The 14,590-nt window shown below is 45.6% G+C and overlaps 1 protein-coding gene across 2 annotated transcripts in view; it reads left to right on the plus strand.

Moving 5' to 3' along the window:
* Positions 1–21: 21 nt before the first annotated feature.
* The window catches only part of Smg5 (SMG5 nonsense mediated mRNA decay factor), a 27,687-nt gene continuing 13,118 nt past the window's right edge, over positions 22–14,590 (plus strand). Inside the window, exons 1-9 of one of the 2 annotated variants that reach the window (XM_021157488.2) lie at positions 22–254; positions 6,453–6,551; positions 7,035–7,158; positions 7,476–7,632; positions 10,166–10,255; positions 11,233–11,322; positions 12,297–12,375; positions 14,100–14,225; positions 14,334–14,402. In XM_021157488.2, coding sequence (XP_021013147.1) covers positions 181–254; positions 6,453–6,551; positions 7,035–7,158; positions 7,476–7,632; positions 10,166–10,255; positions 11,233–11,322; positions 12,297–12,375; positions 14,100–14,225; positions 14,334–14,402 — 908 coding nt within the window. In that variant the 5' untranslated portion in view covers positions 22–180. The remainder of the gene's footprint in view (positions 255–6,452; positions 6,552–7,034; positions 7,159–7,475; positions 7,633–10,165; positions 10,256–11,232; positions 11,323–12,296; positions 12,376–14,099; positions 14,226–14,333; positions 14,403–14,590) is intronic. The other variant, XM_021157489.2, reaches the window with a different exon arrangement.

Below are 14,590 nucleotides of genomic sequence, written 5' to 3' on the forward strand. Positions count from 1 at the left end.
AGCTATCGCGAGGTTTGATAGGTGGAGGAGGAGCCATCTCAGGCAGCCGCCTCACAGCGATGGCGGCCGAGCAGGGCCGGCGGCAGTGGCGGCTGCGGGTACAGCTGGAGACGGCACTGGAGGCGCCAGTGGTGGGTGGCGGGGGCCTGTGACCAGGAGGTGCCCCCGGGCCCAGGCACCATGAGCCAAGGCCCTCCTCCAGGGGAGAGCAGCGAACCCGAGGCAAAGGTCCTCCACACCAAGCGGCTTTACCGGTGAGAGGGCCAGGGTGTGTGTGTGCAGCCGCGGCGGGGAAGCGGGGCCGGCGAGGGGCGGGGCCTGCGGCGGGCAGGCGAGCGGGACGGGCGAGGGCGGGGGTGCAGCGGGGTGCGGGCCGGCGTCCCGGGAGGAGCTGAGAAGCAGTGGGTGGGTGGGAGGTTTGAAGCCAGTACAGGAACCCCTGCCGCGGTGAGCCTGGCGTGACGCGGGGCTTTGCCGAGTTGGAGAGAGCCGGTGGGAATTGGGGGCAGCTGAGGATGGGGGGTCCCGGGTGGAGAAGACCGGAAAGGGACTGGTGCTCAGAACCCCGCCGGGCACCTGTGGTTTACTGGAAACAGCCATTGACTGACGTCCCCCAAACCAGGTTCATGCCCTTCATTTGCCCCTCTCGCTATGTGACCTTGGGCCTCAGTTTCTACCTTAAAAGGAAGGATTTGAGCCGGGCGAGGTGGCGCACGCCTTTAATCCCAGCACTGGGGAGGCAGAGGCAGGCGGATCTCTGATTCTGGGCCAGCCTGGTCTACAGAGTGAGTTCCAGGACAGCTAAGACTACACAGAGAAACCCTGTCTCGAAAAACAAACAAACAAACAAACAAACAAAAAACAAAAAGGAAGAATTTGATTGATGGCTCAGACCTGGCTGCTCTTCCTGAGGTTCCTGGTTCGATTCCCAGCACCCAGATAGCAGCTCATTAACTGTAACCATGGGGGTCTGACACTCACACAGACATACATGTAGGCAAAACACCAGTGCACAAAAATTAAAGTTAAATCTTTTAAGAAAGAAATTTCAAATTATATATATGTATATATATATATATGTGTATATATATATATATATATATACATATATATATGGTTTGATTTGAATACACTATGAAATGCATTATGGCTTACATTTTGTGGACTCTGAGTTCGAATAAAGACTAGAAGGGCTAGTTATTTTGTTAGCTAGGAAGGAGGACTTTGGGTCCATCCGTCCAGGCACCCTGTGACTCAGTTCTTCCTCACGATCTCATGCCCACAGAGTATAGGTAAAACGTAGATCGCAGAGCTGAGTCACGGGAAGATGAAGAGTGGAGACCATGCTGACTGTTCTGCCTTCTAGTAGGAGGTGGAGCTCGGGCTTCCGTCTTACCTCAGGCCCTGCTGAATGGAGGCTGTCATGAGAAAACCCAGAGCTGCTTGATTCATGTGCCCTGCCTCTTCTGGCCTTGTAAGCTAGGAGGCAAAAGGGAGTGCAGGCGCGTTGGGAAATAGGAAGGTGATGCCACGGCTTCCCACCAAGGGGCCCCAAGCAGTAGTCCCCAGGCCGAGGAGTTCTCCAGAGATGGCTTGTGTAACTGAAGTGCTGAGCAGCCTGCGAGACACAGCGTGGGCAGTGTCTGCGATATTCCTTGCTCGTCTCCAGCCTGGGGAATGGCTCTGGACAATCTCTCAATTTCTCACACCTTCCTTCCACAGGACTGACAGGTTGAGCTGGTGTGTGACAGGTTGCTTGTAGTATGTGGCTTGTATGTATGTATGTGGGTATGTATGTGTGGGTATGTATGTGGGTATGTGTGTGTGTGTGGGTGGGGGGGGTGTTATCTGTGATTGTGTTGGTTTTGAGCAGGGTAAACAACTGAGGCAGCCAGTTTTGTTATGTTTGGTTTTTGGTGTGTGTGTGTGTGTGTGTGTAAGGCACTGGTGATGACATTCTGACTTTTTTTTGGGGGGGGGGTTTCGAGACAGGGTTTCTCTGTGTAGCCCTGGCTGTCCTGGCACTCACTTTGTAGACCAGGCTGGCCTCGAACTCAGAAATCCGCCTGCCTCTGCCTCCCGAGTGCTGGGATTAAAGGCGTGCGCCACCACGCCCGGCTGACGTTCTGACTTTTGATAAATGTGTTAGTCTGTGGAGCTGTCATTGAGCTTCAGAAAATTGGAAAAACTCCTGAAGCTAGCAATCTACAAATAGAGCATTTTGATTTCTTTTAAGGCTATCCAAAGAAAAAGAGGGGAGAAAGGGATGCTGGGGAATCTATAAACACCAATGAATTTATTAGATTTACTAACTCTGTACTTATTTTAGAAATATTTGTATGACATTGATTTGAGACAAGACTAGTTTTTGTGGTTTTTCAAAGAGAGATTATAGTTTTGTTTGTTTTTTGAGCCCTGGCTGTTCTGGAGCTTTCTCTGTAGATCTGACTGGGCTGGAACTCAGAGATAAGCCTGCTTCTGCTTCCTGAGTGCCGAGACGAAAGGCTTGCGCCCTGGCAAGGTTCTATAGGCTTTTTTTTTTTCCTTTTTTTTTTTTTTAATTTATTATATGTTAGTACACTGTAGCTGTCTTCAGACACGCCAGAAGAGGGCATCAGATCTCATTACAGATGGCTGTGAGCCACGATGTGGTTGCTGGGAATTGAACTCAGGACCTCTGGAAGAGCAGTCAGTGCTCTTAACTGCTGAGCCATGTCTCCAGCCCTCTCTAGTTTCTTGAAGAAGCTTATGGCCTGATAGAGAATGGGGGAGAGGTGCTAAGTACTCCCAGAGCTAAGTGTTTTTCTTTGGAGCTTTCTAGAATAATAGGCATTAACCTCCTTTTAAAAATTGAGGCCAAGGGTGGTGGCGCACGCCTTTAATCCCAGCACTTGGGAGGCAAGGGCAGGCGGATTTCTGAGTTCCAGGACAGCCAAGGCTACACAGAGAAACCCTGTCTTGAAAAAAAAACAAAAGATAAATAAATAATTGAAAATATAATGAAATTTCTGGAGTCTGTTCATAAAAGTACAAATGCTTGGGCTGGGGGTGTAGTAGGTTAGTGGAGGCTCTGGGTTCAGTCTTCCAGTGGCATCAACAAAAAAAACCAAAACACCTATACTCTTATTAAGTCTGCCTGTGGTACTGAAGCCCCTTTGGGCTCAGGATGCCTAGACAGGACAGTAACTTGAATTTGAACTCAGAGTCTGAAGACAGCAAGATCCTGTCCCTCACAAACTCACCCTGTCCAAGGGACTAAGCTGCTGCCTCTAGCATTGAAGTCCAGCTTGGCAGGAAGGGCTTGGCTCTCACTTCTAGGTAGCCTGAAAGGTGACTGAACTCCAGAACATTTAGTTATCAAGCTTGTCTGTGAGAATGCTTTGATTTCCAGCCCACTCGTTCAGCTGGGTGCTGTCAGTCATTTGGCCCTATGTAGGGTAGCTTTTAGTAGTGTGCTTGCTGCTGGGTCATACAGAGTCCAGGCCTGCTGTGGTCCACTTTCTCTGGCCTAAGAGCACATCTTGGTTTGTCCTGGCACCATCAGTCTGTGTTTGGGTTGCCTTTGTGTCTACAGCAGAGCTTAATTTGCCTGCTTCCATAGCTATTATTTGCCGTACTCATGTGTAAACTAGAGAAGAGCCTACTTTGGGGACTTCTTGGGTATCTATGGTACAGTTTCTGTGGCTGTCTTTGCTATTGTGGCTCACTTGCCTCTTAGCTTCTGGAATCAAACACCTCAATTATGTAACAAAAAGGAGGGAAATTAATGCTTATTGAACATTTACCGAGCACTGTCATGAGTGTTATATTTTTTTAACAAAGCAGTTAATTGTCATATTTCCATTTTATAATAAGGTGAACTGAGACATAAAGAAGTATATGCAACACCACAGAGCTGGCTATAAATAGAGATGAGATTAGAGCCCATGAAGTCTGGTTCCAAGCCTACAATCTTTTTTTTTTTTTTTTTAAAGATTTATTTATTTATTATATATAAGTACACTGTAGCTGTCTTCAGACACTCCAGAAGAGGGCGCCAGATCTCGTTACGGATGGCTGTGAGCCACCATGTGGTTGCTGGGATTTGAACTCTGGACCTTCGGAAGAGCAGTCGGGTGCTCTTACCCACTGAGCCATCTCACCAGCCCCCCCAAGCCTACAATCTTTTTTTTTTTTTTTTTTTTGGTTTTTCGAGACATGGTTTCTCTGTATAGCCCTGGCTGTCCTGGAACTCACACTGTACTCCAAGCTGGCCTCGAACTCAGAAATCCACCTGCCTCTGCCTCCCAAGTGCTGGGATTAAAGGTGTATACCACCACTGCGCAGCTGAAGTGTTTTTTTTTAAAAGGTTCTGTTCATCTATTTCGTATGTACATGAGTGTGGGCATACTTGTGCCATTAAGTGCCAGAGCTTGTGTGGTGGTTAGAGGACAACTTCTGGGAGTCAGTTTTTCCCTTTTACTCTGTAGGACTGAAGGACAGATTGAGGTCAGCAGACTTTGTCCAAAGCCTTAACCCTTAACTGAGCCATCAGGCCATGCCACCATTTCCTCTTTGAGATAGTCTCATGTGCCCCCCCCCCCCCCCCCCCCGCTACTTCGTGAATGCTGGGACTATACACAGTCACTCAGTTCTGTTTGTTTGTTGGGTTTTTTGCATTTGTTTATTTGTGTATATGCATACTTTTAGCATACTTCACATTAAATTTATAATTCACTCAAAAAAATCTCAGGACAGAATTAGAACTAGAAAAACACTTATCGGGGCTGGAGAGATGGCTCAGTGGTTAAGAGCACTGGCTGCTCTTCCAGAGGTCCTGAGTTCAATTCCCAGCAACCACATGGTGGCTTACAACCATCTGTAATAGGATCTGATGCCCTCTTCTGGTGTGTCTGAAGACAACTTCAGTGTACTCATATAAATAAAATAAATGAATATTTAAAAAACAAAAAAACACTTATCCTTATATTTCATAAGCTATATGGACTTGGTCTTTCCTCATCCCTTTATATTTAGCTTTTCTTCTCTTTTATTTTATACTATATGCATGGGCACATTTGTTTACATGTATACACACCCACATACATACGTGTATATATATACACACACACGAGATTTTGAATATGAGAGAAATGTTTTTTTTTCCTGAGACCTCTATTTTGTTATAATGAGTAAAGTATCAATAAACATATACCTATATATCTGTGTATGTGTGTGTGTCTGTGTTTCTGAATGGAGAGATAAAGAGTACATATTTTTCTTCCAGAGTTTGAATCTTAAAACCCATAGTTCACAATTACCTCTAACTCTAGTTCCAGAGAATTTGTCACCCTCCTCTGGCCTTAGGTGCGCGTGTGCGTGCACGCGTGCGCGTTTAAAAGCATTTGCCCTTGTGCATACATAATAGCCCTGACACTCATCTGGAATCATGGACAACTTCATGACTCCAGGTGAGTGTCCCATGACTTCATGGGAGTCAGTCTTCTCCTTCACCATGTGGGTGGGGCTCCAGAGTCACACTCGGGTTATCAGGCTTGACATCAAGGTTTGCCAGCCCATGGTGCCTTATTTTTGTTAAGATTTTTTTAAAAAGTATATACATATACATGGAAGGATTGTGCATGTGTGAGTCTCAGTTACTCACAGTCATGTCCACTCTGTGTGTGCTTGAATTCAGGCTCAGATCCTCACATTTGCACACTAATTGTTCTCACCAGTGAGCCATCTTCCCAGACTGAGAACGTCTTTCTTTTATGTCAGAGTTAATAAGCTCTTATATAAGAATCCACTCCATCGCTCTGTATTGAATGTTTACTGAATGCTGAAGCTGTAAATAGATCGTTACATTTAAATCTTATAAAACTATTCTAAGTACCTGCATTATGTGACTCATTTTTATTAATATGGTGACCTTTAAGAGGCTGGGTAATTTGCCAGGGTTAGAACCCTAGAGCTTCTGTGTCTGGAAGTCTGTACTCTTCGTATTGTGAGGGGTTTCTACCTTAATACTGTTAATACTGACATCATGGGTAGGGTAATTTTCTTACCCTGAGCCTTGCTACATTGTCCAGGCTGTTGTTGAAGTTGTCATTGTAAGTCATCTTCCTGCTTCAGCCTTTGAAGTCCTAGGATCACACCATGACCCCCAAAGGGTAGGTTTTTATTTTGGTAGGTTCATCAGTGTATCAGAAAAATTTTAGTAGAATACACTAAATGCTAATAGCACCTTCCTCAGGCAGAGAGACAGACAGTGTCTTAATTTTTGCCACATCCCTTGAGCAGGGTTGCTGTATCGGAGTGAAGTCTACCTCTTCATTTTCCTAACCCTTAGCCTTCCCTTCCATTTTTCTCCCCTTCCCTCTCCTCCCCATTTCAGAGTTTCTTTAGAATCTGTATTCTGGCACCCAAAGTGAACTGTGTGTCTGACTCAGGGGCTCTTTGTTTTACTGCAGGGCTGTAGTGGAGGCTGTGCATCGGCTAGACCTCATCCTTTGCAACAAAGCTGCTTATCAGGAAGTGTTCAAACCAGAGAACGTTAGCCTGAGGAACAAGTAAGCTGGAGACTTGAACTACAGAGTCTATTTCCCTGCCTGCCTTTATGAGTAGCTTTGCTGGTATAAATTAATATACATTACTTTAACCTCCTGACCTCATGGTACACTAGTGAACTCTCTGGCTTCCCTGAGAGAACAGATGAGAATCCTTCATTCTGTCTGCAGCTTGTACATCCACTAGATTGGAGCCATAAAAATGGCCTTTGAGTTGAAGGGAATTGGTCATGTGAAGGGAAAAAAGTAACTAAGATGGAGAAGAGACCATGTGGGGAATGAAGAGTGTTAAGCTTCTTGCTATTTCCTGCTCCTGTTGCTGTCTATTGGAGACTCCTTGCCTTCCTAGGCAATCCGAGTCATGACACGATGTCTCTTGGGAGGCAGAGCTCTGTTGGTGTTGGTCGTAGCCCATGCCTTGCCCTTGGCTCTGTGTGTTTCTCGTCAAGGGATGACAGTGCCTCATGCTCCATTCTCCCTCCCCAGGCTGCGAGAGCTCTGTGTGAAGCTTATGTTCTTGCATCCAGTAGACTATGGGAGGAAGGCTGAGGAACTGCTGTGGAGAAAGGTATACTATGAAGTTATCCAACTTATCAAGACTAACAAAAAGGTAAGGGGCCCTAGAACACAGGTGAAACTTATTTAAAGAGGTGAAGTTGAAGAAGTAGAGAGCTAGAAAAGTGGGTGCAGTACATGCAGGGGTGGAGCAGAAACAAGGAGCCACACAAAAATGAAACTGGAAAAAGAATAGAGCTTGTCACATGAGAGGTCCAGTAACACAGCTCTAAGGCTGTGGGGTAACTTGTGTGGGAAGAGAGGTGTGCTTGAGACTCTAGAGCCAAGAAGAGACGAGAGATCCTCAGATGAACAGGCTGCAGCAGAGGGAGCGGCATTCTGAGCTTATTTCTTTACTTTCTTGGTCTCTAGCACATCCACAGTCGGAGCACCTTGGAATGTGCCTACAGGACTCATCTGGTCGCTGGCATTGGCTTCTACCAGCATCTCCTTCTCTATATCCAGTCCCACTACCAGCTGGAACTACAGTGCTGCATCGACTGGACTCACGTCACCGATCCCCTCATGGGTGAGTGAGATGCTGAGCTTCTTGTCCCTCGTTGTCTTCAGTGTTTGAATAGCTAGTAACCAAACAGGCAAATGGAACACCTTCGGATGCTCTCCAAATGGCGCGAGTTATTTACAGTGACAGTCTTAAGGGGCAGAAGCCCAGGACTATGAACTGACGTGGAGGCAGAAGGTGGGACCAGGGTCTAGTACAGATCTGGCTATGGAAGGTGCTGTTAACCTTTCCTTTCTTCCCCCAGCTGAGTCCTGCCAGCGCTGGAGCTTCTTTTAACTTTGAGGACTGTTTTCCAGTATTTGGTTGAAGCTGTGAAGTGGTTAGAAATGTTCAGAAAGCTGTTGACAGTCTTCAGAAGTGCAGCTGCTGAGATCCTCGCGCCTTGCTTTGCTTTCCTGTCGCTCATGGTCCTCCCTTTAGCTCAGCTACCCTTCTTCCATCTCTCTTGTTCTCTGCCCTCTTTCCTCCTCCAGAGCCTTGGCCCAGCTTTCATTTTCACTAAGAGGTAGACTTTTATCTACTACCTGACAATGTTCACATCAGAAGCACAGCATCTGTGCTTTGTTTACTTAAAATATTATTTAAAAACAAAGGAGTTGCTGAGTAAAGTGCTTGCTGTAGAAGCACGAGGACCTGAGTTTGGGTCTCCAGCACCCAGCACCGTGTGAACCCAGGGGCGGAGGTTGCAGGTTTGTAATCACAGCTCTAGAAGGAGGAGGCAGCAAGATCCCTGGGCTTTGCTGTTCAGCCGATCCAGCTGACTTGGTAAGCTTCAGGTTCAGTTACTCAAAAGAAGGTGAAGAGGGCTAGGATGATGGCTCAGTGAGTTAAGACATTTGCTGCCAAACCTGCTAATTTGAGTTCAACCCTGGGATCCACACAACAGAAGGAAAGAATCAATTCCCAGAGGTTGTCCTCTGGTTTCCACATGTGTAGCATGCCATGCAAGTCTCCACTCGCATACACACACACACACACACACACACACACACACAATATATATTATATAAAATAGTAAGCGAAGGTGGAGCACACTTGAGGAAGATACTCAGTGTCTACATCTGCCCCGTACACATGCATGTGTGTACACACAGATGCTGACGTATTGCAGCTCAGTATAGAGTGCTTTTCTGACTGTGTGAGGCCCTAGATTACAGCCCTAATACCACAAAACAACCAACCACAAGATTAATGTGCAGATACTGTGTATATGCTTAACTAGAAAGCCAGGGGATCCAGAGCCTCAGAATTTGCTTGAGATGGTCTGGTCAGGTCCCAGAACACTATCTATTTCTCTTTGATGTTTTCTTCATTCAGCCAAGTAGAAAATCTACAGGAACATCAGGAAAAGTTTTTCAGAGTGGATCTTTGCAGGGGACCTGCAAAGTCACAGGGCTTGAGGGTCTGGATTCTAGAGTCAGGCTGTTCTTTGAATCATCTTTGTTTATTTATTTATTTATTTTTGGTTTTTGGTTTTTGGAGACAGGGTTTCTCTGTGTAGCCCTGGCTGTCCTGGAACTCACTCTGTAGACCAGGCTGGCCTCGAACTCAGAAATCCACCTGCCTCTGCCTCCCACGTGCTGGGATCAAAGGCGTGCACCACCACGCCCGGCTCATCTTTGTTTTGTTTTGAGTCAGGGTCTCACTATTTGTCTCTGGCTGTCTTGAAACTCATTCTGTAGATGATGCTAATCTTAAACTCAAAGATTGGGGGCTGGAGAGATGGCTCAGTGGTTAAGAGCACTGACTGCTCTTCCAGAGGTCCTGAGTTCAAATCCCAGCAACCACATGGTGGCTCACAACCATCTGTAATGAGATCTGATGCCCTCTTCTGTTGTGTCTGAAGATAGCTACAGTGTACTTACATATAATAATAAATAAATCTTTAAAAAACAAAACAAAACAAAAAAACCTCTCAGAGATCTACCTGCCTCTGCCTTTCAAGTGCTAAGATTAAAGGCTTGCACCACTCTGCCTAGCTATGTGTCAGAGTACCCCTGTTTGAAGAAACCCTCAATCTACCATGTCTCTTTGAATCTTTTTGTTAATTTATCTTGAGACAGGCTTTCTCTGTGTAGCCCTGGCTGTCTGGAACTTGCTTTATAGGCCAGGCCAGCCCTGATATCCACTTGCCTCTGACTCAAAGTCCTGGGATTAAAGGTGTACACCACCATTGCCTTGCTGCCTTTTTGAATCTTAGACCAAACTCTGTACCTTCACATAGGTAGCTTTGATATAGTTCCTCCCTTACCTTTCCAGTCACTACAGCCTCATCTCTTCTTTCTGTTAGACATCCTAGGTTGAGCTTTCAGATGGCCTTCCTCTTAGACACTGTCCTCTTTTGAAGGTTTTCTTTCCTTTGTGCCTCTGTGTGTCTACCTGTTTCCTAAATACGTGTCTACTCAGTTCTATAAGACAGTTCCAAGGCTGGTTCAGCATCTCCTCCTCTTTTCTTCATTTAAGTGACATTTCTACCTAGGTGGGGGGTGGAAGAATGGGCTCATAAATTAATATATATCTATCTCTCTGTCCCTTTCAGGATTCAAGAAGCCAGTATCTGCTTCAGGAAAGGAGATGGATTGGGCTCAAATGGCTTGCCACCGATGTCTGGTGTACCTGGGGGATCTGTGTAAGAATCTGTACCTTTCATTTCTAATGCTTTGGGCTGTAGGAAAACTCGAGACTGCTTCAGTTGATGGTACCAGCTTCTACATATTGAATAGCTAAAGAAATAGTAGCAGTGTTCTGTCTTTCACTGCCTGCAAGTCAGTTCTCTATGGAGAGCTAGGAATGGGGAAATAACTTTGATATTTGAAGTAGTTATTATGATCACTATTTCAGTAGGTCAGAAATATTGTAACTTGAGTCCTTATCCTCATTGGAGGCTTTCTGTTATCTCTCTGGACTCCCAAGGTAAGTCAGAACTTGAGCATCAAGAAGCTCAGAGGGCCGGGCAGTGGTGGCGCACACCTTTAATCCCAGCACTCAGGAGGCAGAGGCAGGTGGATTTCTTAGTTCGAGGCCAGCCTGGTGTACAAAGTGAGTTCCAGGACAGCCAGGGCTACACAGAGAAACCCTGTCTCAAAAACCAAACAAACAAACAAAAGAGCAGTTACTGCATGGTGCGTGTTACTGAGACTGGAAAGGTGCTCTCTTGCTTTATTTATAGCTCTGAAGTTCTAGTCTTTATAGACATCCATTCCTTACTGGGCTGCAGTTGTGGACTTGCTGGGAACATTATATTTTACTACCTTAAGCTCCCTTGGCTCTGTCCCTGCCATACTCCTGGTCTGTTCACAGCCACTAGTGTGCATAGTGTCCACTGTTTCACATTAGGTGGACCAGTCTCTTCCTGTAGAATTAACCAGTTACATTCCAGAACCAAATACCAGAGCTCTTTGCAAGCAATTATATTCTATTTTGAATCTATCAGTAAGGAAAAGAGTCAAGCCAGACTTGGACTATGTCAAAGATCCTACAGCCTGGGTCTTAGTTCATGTCTCTCTTTCCCAGACTCCTTATAACTTTTAGGGTAGGCTCTGATGTGGGAGAGAGCTTTCTAAATCACAGAATCAGTGTGTTTCTCTTCCTTTTTCTCTCATATAGCACGCTATCAGAATGAGTTGGCTGGTGTGGACACCGAGCTGCTAGCTGAGAGATTCTACTATCAGGCCTTGTCAGTGGCTCCCCAGATTGGTAAGTGTCCTAACCAATGTTCTAACCAGAGCATCTTGGAGAAGTGTTGGCCAGACAGGCCTTGTGCTCATTTCTCCAGGTCCTTGATTCTCCTGCTCATATTTATATCTCATGGGTATATTGTCTCCCCTGTGTGACACACAGAGATGGAGGAAAGGGAAGAGAAAGGGACAAGTCTTAAACAGAGAAGAAGAGGGGAACAGCTCCCCTGTCTGTGCGTTCTGTAGAAAGAAGAAATCATGCATCAGCTTGCCCCACAGACTTCATACAGGGGCTGGGGTTGTAGCTTAGTTGGTAGAGGACTTGACAAGCATGCGTGAGGCCCTGTGAGTGATCTCTAACACTGCAGAGTACACTAGCCCAGTAGTGTACACTTAAGATCCCAAAGCTTGAGAGGTAGAATTTGGAAGATCACAAGTTTAAGGTCTTACTTGACTATATACCATGTTTGAGACCAGCCTGAGCTATGAGATCCTATCTATGTATTTTAAAGATGCCATTATAGACAGAATTGGGGATTCACATGTAGGGTGTAGTTAGGAGCTCAGACATTAAAACAGACTGAGCTAGAAGAAAAGAGTGGGCTCCATTAAAGAGCTGCAGTGTAAGCCGGGCAGTGATGGTGCACGCCTTTAATCCCAGCACTTGGGAGGCAGAGGAAGGTGGATTTGAGTTTGAGGCCAGCCTGGTCTACAGAGTGAGTTCCAGGACAGCCAGTGCTACACAGAGAAACCCTGTCTCAAAACAACAACAACAACAAAAAAGAGTTGCAGTGTAACTGAAAGGGTGCAGCCCAGGGTTCAGAAGAGTCCGGGAAACCAAAATGGAATGATAGCAAGAAAGGCTAGTGACCTCTTGGAGGAGCGAGAGTTGTGCTGGCCACCTGACATTGCAGCTCTGGCAGCGCTGGCCAATTTTACCGATGGAATCTCTGACAGCCTTGACTAAAGATTGTGGGTTCTCTTTGATTCCAGGAATGCCCTTCAATCAGCTGGGTACCCTTGCAGGCAGCAAGTATTACAACGTGGAAGCCATGTATTGCTACTTGCGCTGGTAAGTGCTTGCCAGCTCTTTCCCAAGACCTGCAGTCCTACATTGTCCCTGTTTTCTTACCTCCCCATTTCTTTTTCTTTTCTTTTTGGTTTTTTGTTTGTTTGTTTGTTTTGTTTTGTTTTTCGAGACAGGGTTTCTCTGTGTAGCCCGGGCTGTCCTGGAACTCACTCTGTAGACCAGGCTGGCCTTGAACTCAGAAATCCGCCTTCCTCCACCTCCCGAGTGCTGGGATTAAAGGCGTGGGCCACCACGCCTGGCTACCTCCCCATTTCTATTTCTCCATCTTTCTTGTCAGCTTCTGGCTATGATAGAGGCATGCTAGATTGAGGGTCTCTTCATTCAAAGGAACCCTGACAAAGCCCTTATGCATTTTACAGAGCTACATGGATTTATGGGCCCTTGAGATGTTAAGATGACATCACTCTCATGGTAAATGTGAGGCTATTCTTTTATTATTCTCATGTTGGTTGGTTTGTGAGATAGGGTCTTGCTGTGTGCCTGGAGCTGGCCTTGATTTCACTGTGTAGCGAAAGCTGACCTCAAACTTGACAGTGGTCTCCCTCCCTCCCTCCGTCTCCTGAGGTATAACTGTATCTACCATAATAGCCAGGACTGCTGACTTTCTGTACAAGAAAATTTGCTGTTTTATTTTTTTAATCATTTAAATTTGTTTTTGCTTAATTTTCCTTATTTTATGTGTACAAGTGTTTTGCCTGTATGTATGTATGTATGTATGTATGTTTTTACCTTTCAAGTATACCTAATGCCCAAGGAGGTCAGATCCCTGAAACTGGAGTTACAGATGGTTGTGAGTGCTGGGACTCAGAAGTAGGAGGAGCAGGAGTTTAAGGCAGGCCTTAGCTACAAGACACCCTGTCTCAAGAAAATGCTACCAAGCCGGGCATGGTGGCACACGCCTTCAATCCCAGCACTCGGGTGGCAGAGGAAGGCGGATTTCTGAGTTCGAGGCCAGCCTGGTCTACAAAGTGAGTTCCAAGACAGCCAGGGCTATACAGAGAAACCCTGTCTCGAAAAACCAAAAAAAAAAAAAAAAAGAAAGAAAGAAAAGAAAAAAGAAAATGCTACCAAGACAAATATGTCATATAGTGCCAAAGTCGTTGGTTTTGTAATGATATAGGTTTTCATTGAGGATTCTGTACTACCACGTGCCAGCTGTGCCAGCTGTGCCAGCTGTGTAACCTTGGATGGTTTCTTCTTGCAGGCTCTTTTAAAAAATCTTTGTATGTTAAGGTACATTGTGTGCCTGACCCAGGTTAAGTGTTGAAGCATTAATAAACACTGCAGGTAAATACACTTGGTTGCAGTAAGTGCTTGTGCAGTGCTGTCCATTGCAAATTAAGATAATATATTTCAGGAATGGTAAGTTAAGCTTGTAACAAAGTAGGATTAATTGCCCTCTTCTACACTGAGAGGAGATTATAGATGTTACCACCTTTACTTGAATGAATCAATTTTTTTCTCTCTCTTTCTCTCTCTTTCTGTGTCTATGTGTCTGTCTGTCTTTGTGTATCCATCTGTCTGTCTTTGTTTGTGTATCTATCCATCCCTGTCTCCCTCCTCAGGAAAGATGACTGAGTTTGTATAAAGAAATTGAAGCACCCTTTATTTGCTGTAATGGTTTCTTAAAGCCCCAACAGGTGACTTTCCCATTTCCTCCTATTCCCCTGTCCAGATGCAGTAGCTTACCCCTGTTTCTCCTTCAGCATCCAGTCGGAAGTGTCCTTTGAGGGAGCCTATGGGAACCTCAAGAGACTATATGACAAGGCAGCCAAAATGTATCACCAGTTGAAGAAGTCTGAGACCAGGAAGCTCTCCCCTAGCAAAAAGCGGTAAGCGGGGCCAATGGGGAGGAGGAGGGCTCTTTTTGCAGTGGCTGCAGTGGGACCACAGGGACTGTAGAAACACTCTGCATGTACCTTGGGTTCCTCTCATTTCAGATGCAAAGACATTAAGAGGTTGTTGGTGAACTTCATGTACCTACAAAGCCTGTTACAGCCCAAAAGTAGGTGAGTGTGAACAGGAATGGTATCAACCAAGCGCTAGCCTCAGTGCTCCAAGGAAGGAGTGTTTGTTGACTGTGCTTTCTGTGGGAAAGGCTCACTAGTTGGTTCTCGTTGGCCATCATGGCTTATTAGATGCTAGAGGAGTGACCAAGTGACTCAATAGACACTCATATTCTTTTTTTTTTTTTTTT

Source organism: Mus caroli, chromosome 3 (assembly GCF_900094665.2).
Source record: "Mus caroli chromosome 3, CAROLI_EIJ_v1.1, whole genome shotgun sequence".
Lineage (NCBI taxonomy): Eukaryota > Metazoa > Chordata > Mammalia > Rodentia > Muridae > Mus > Mus caroli.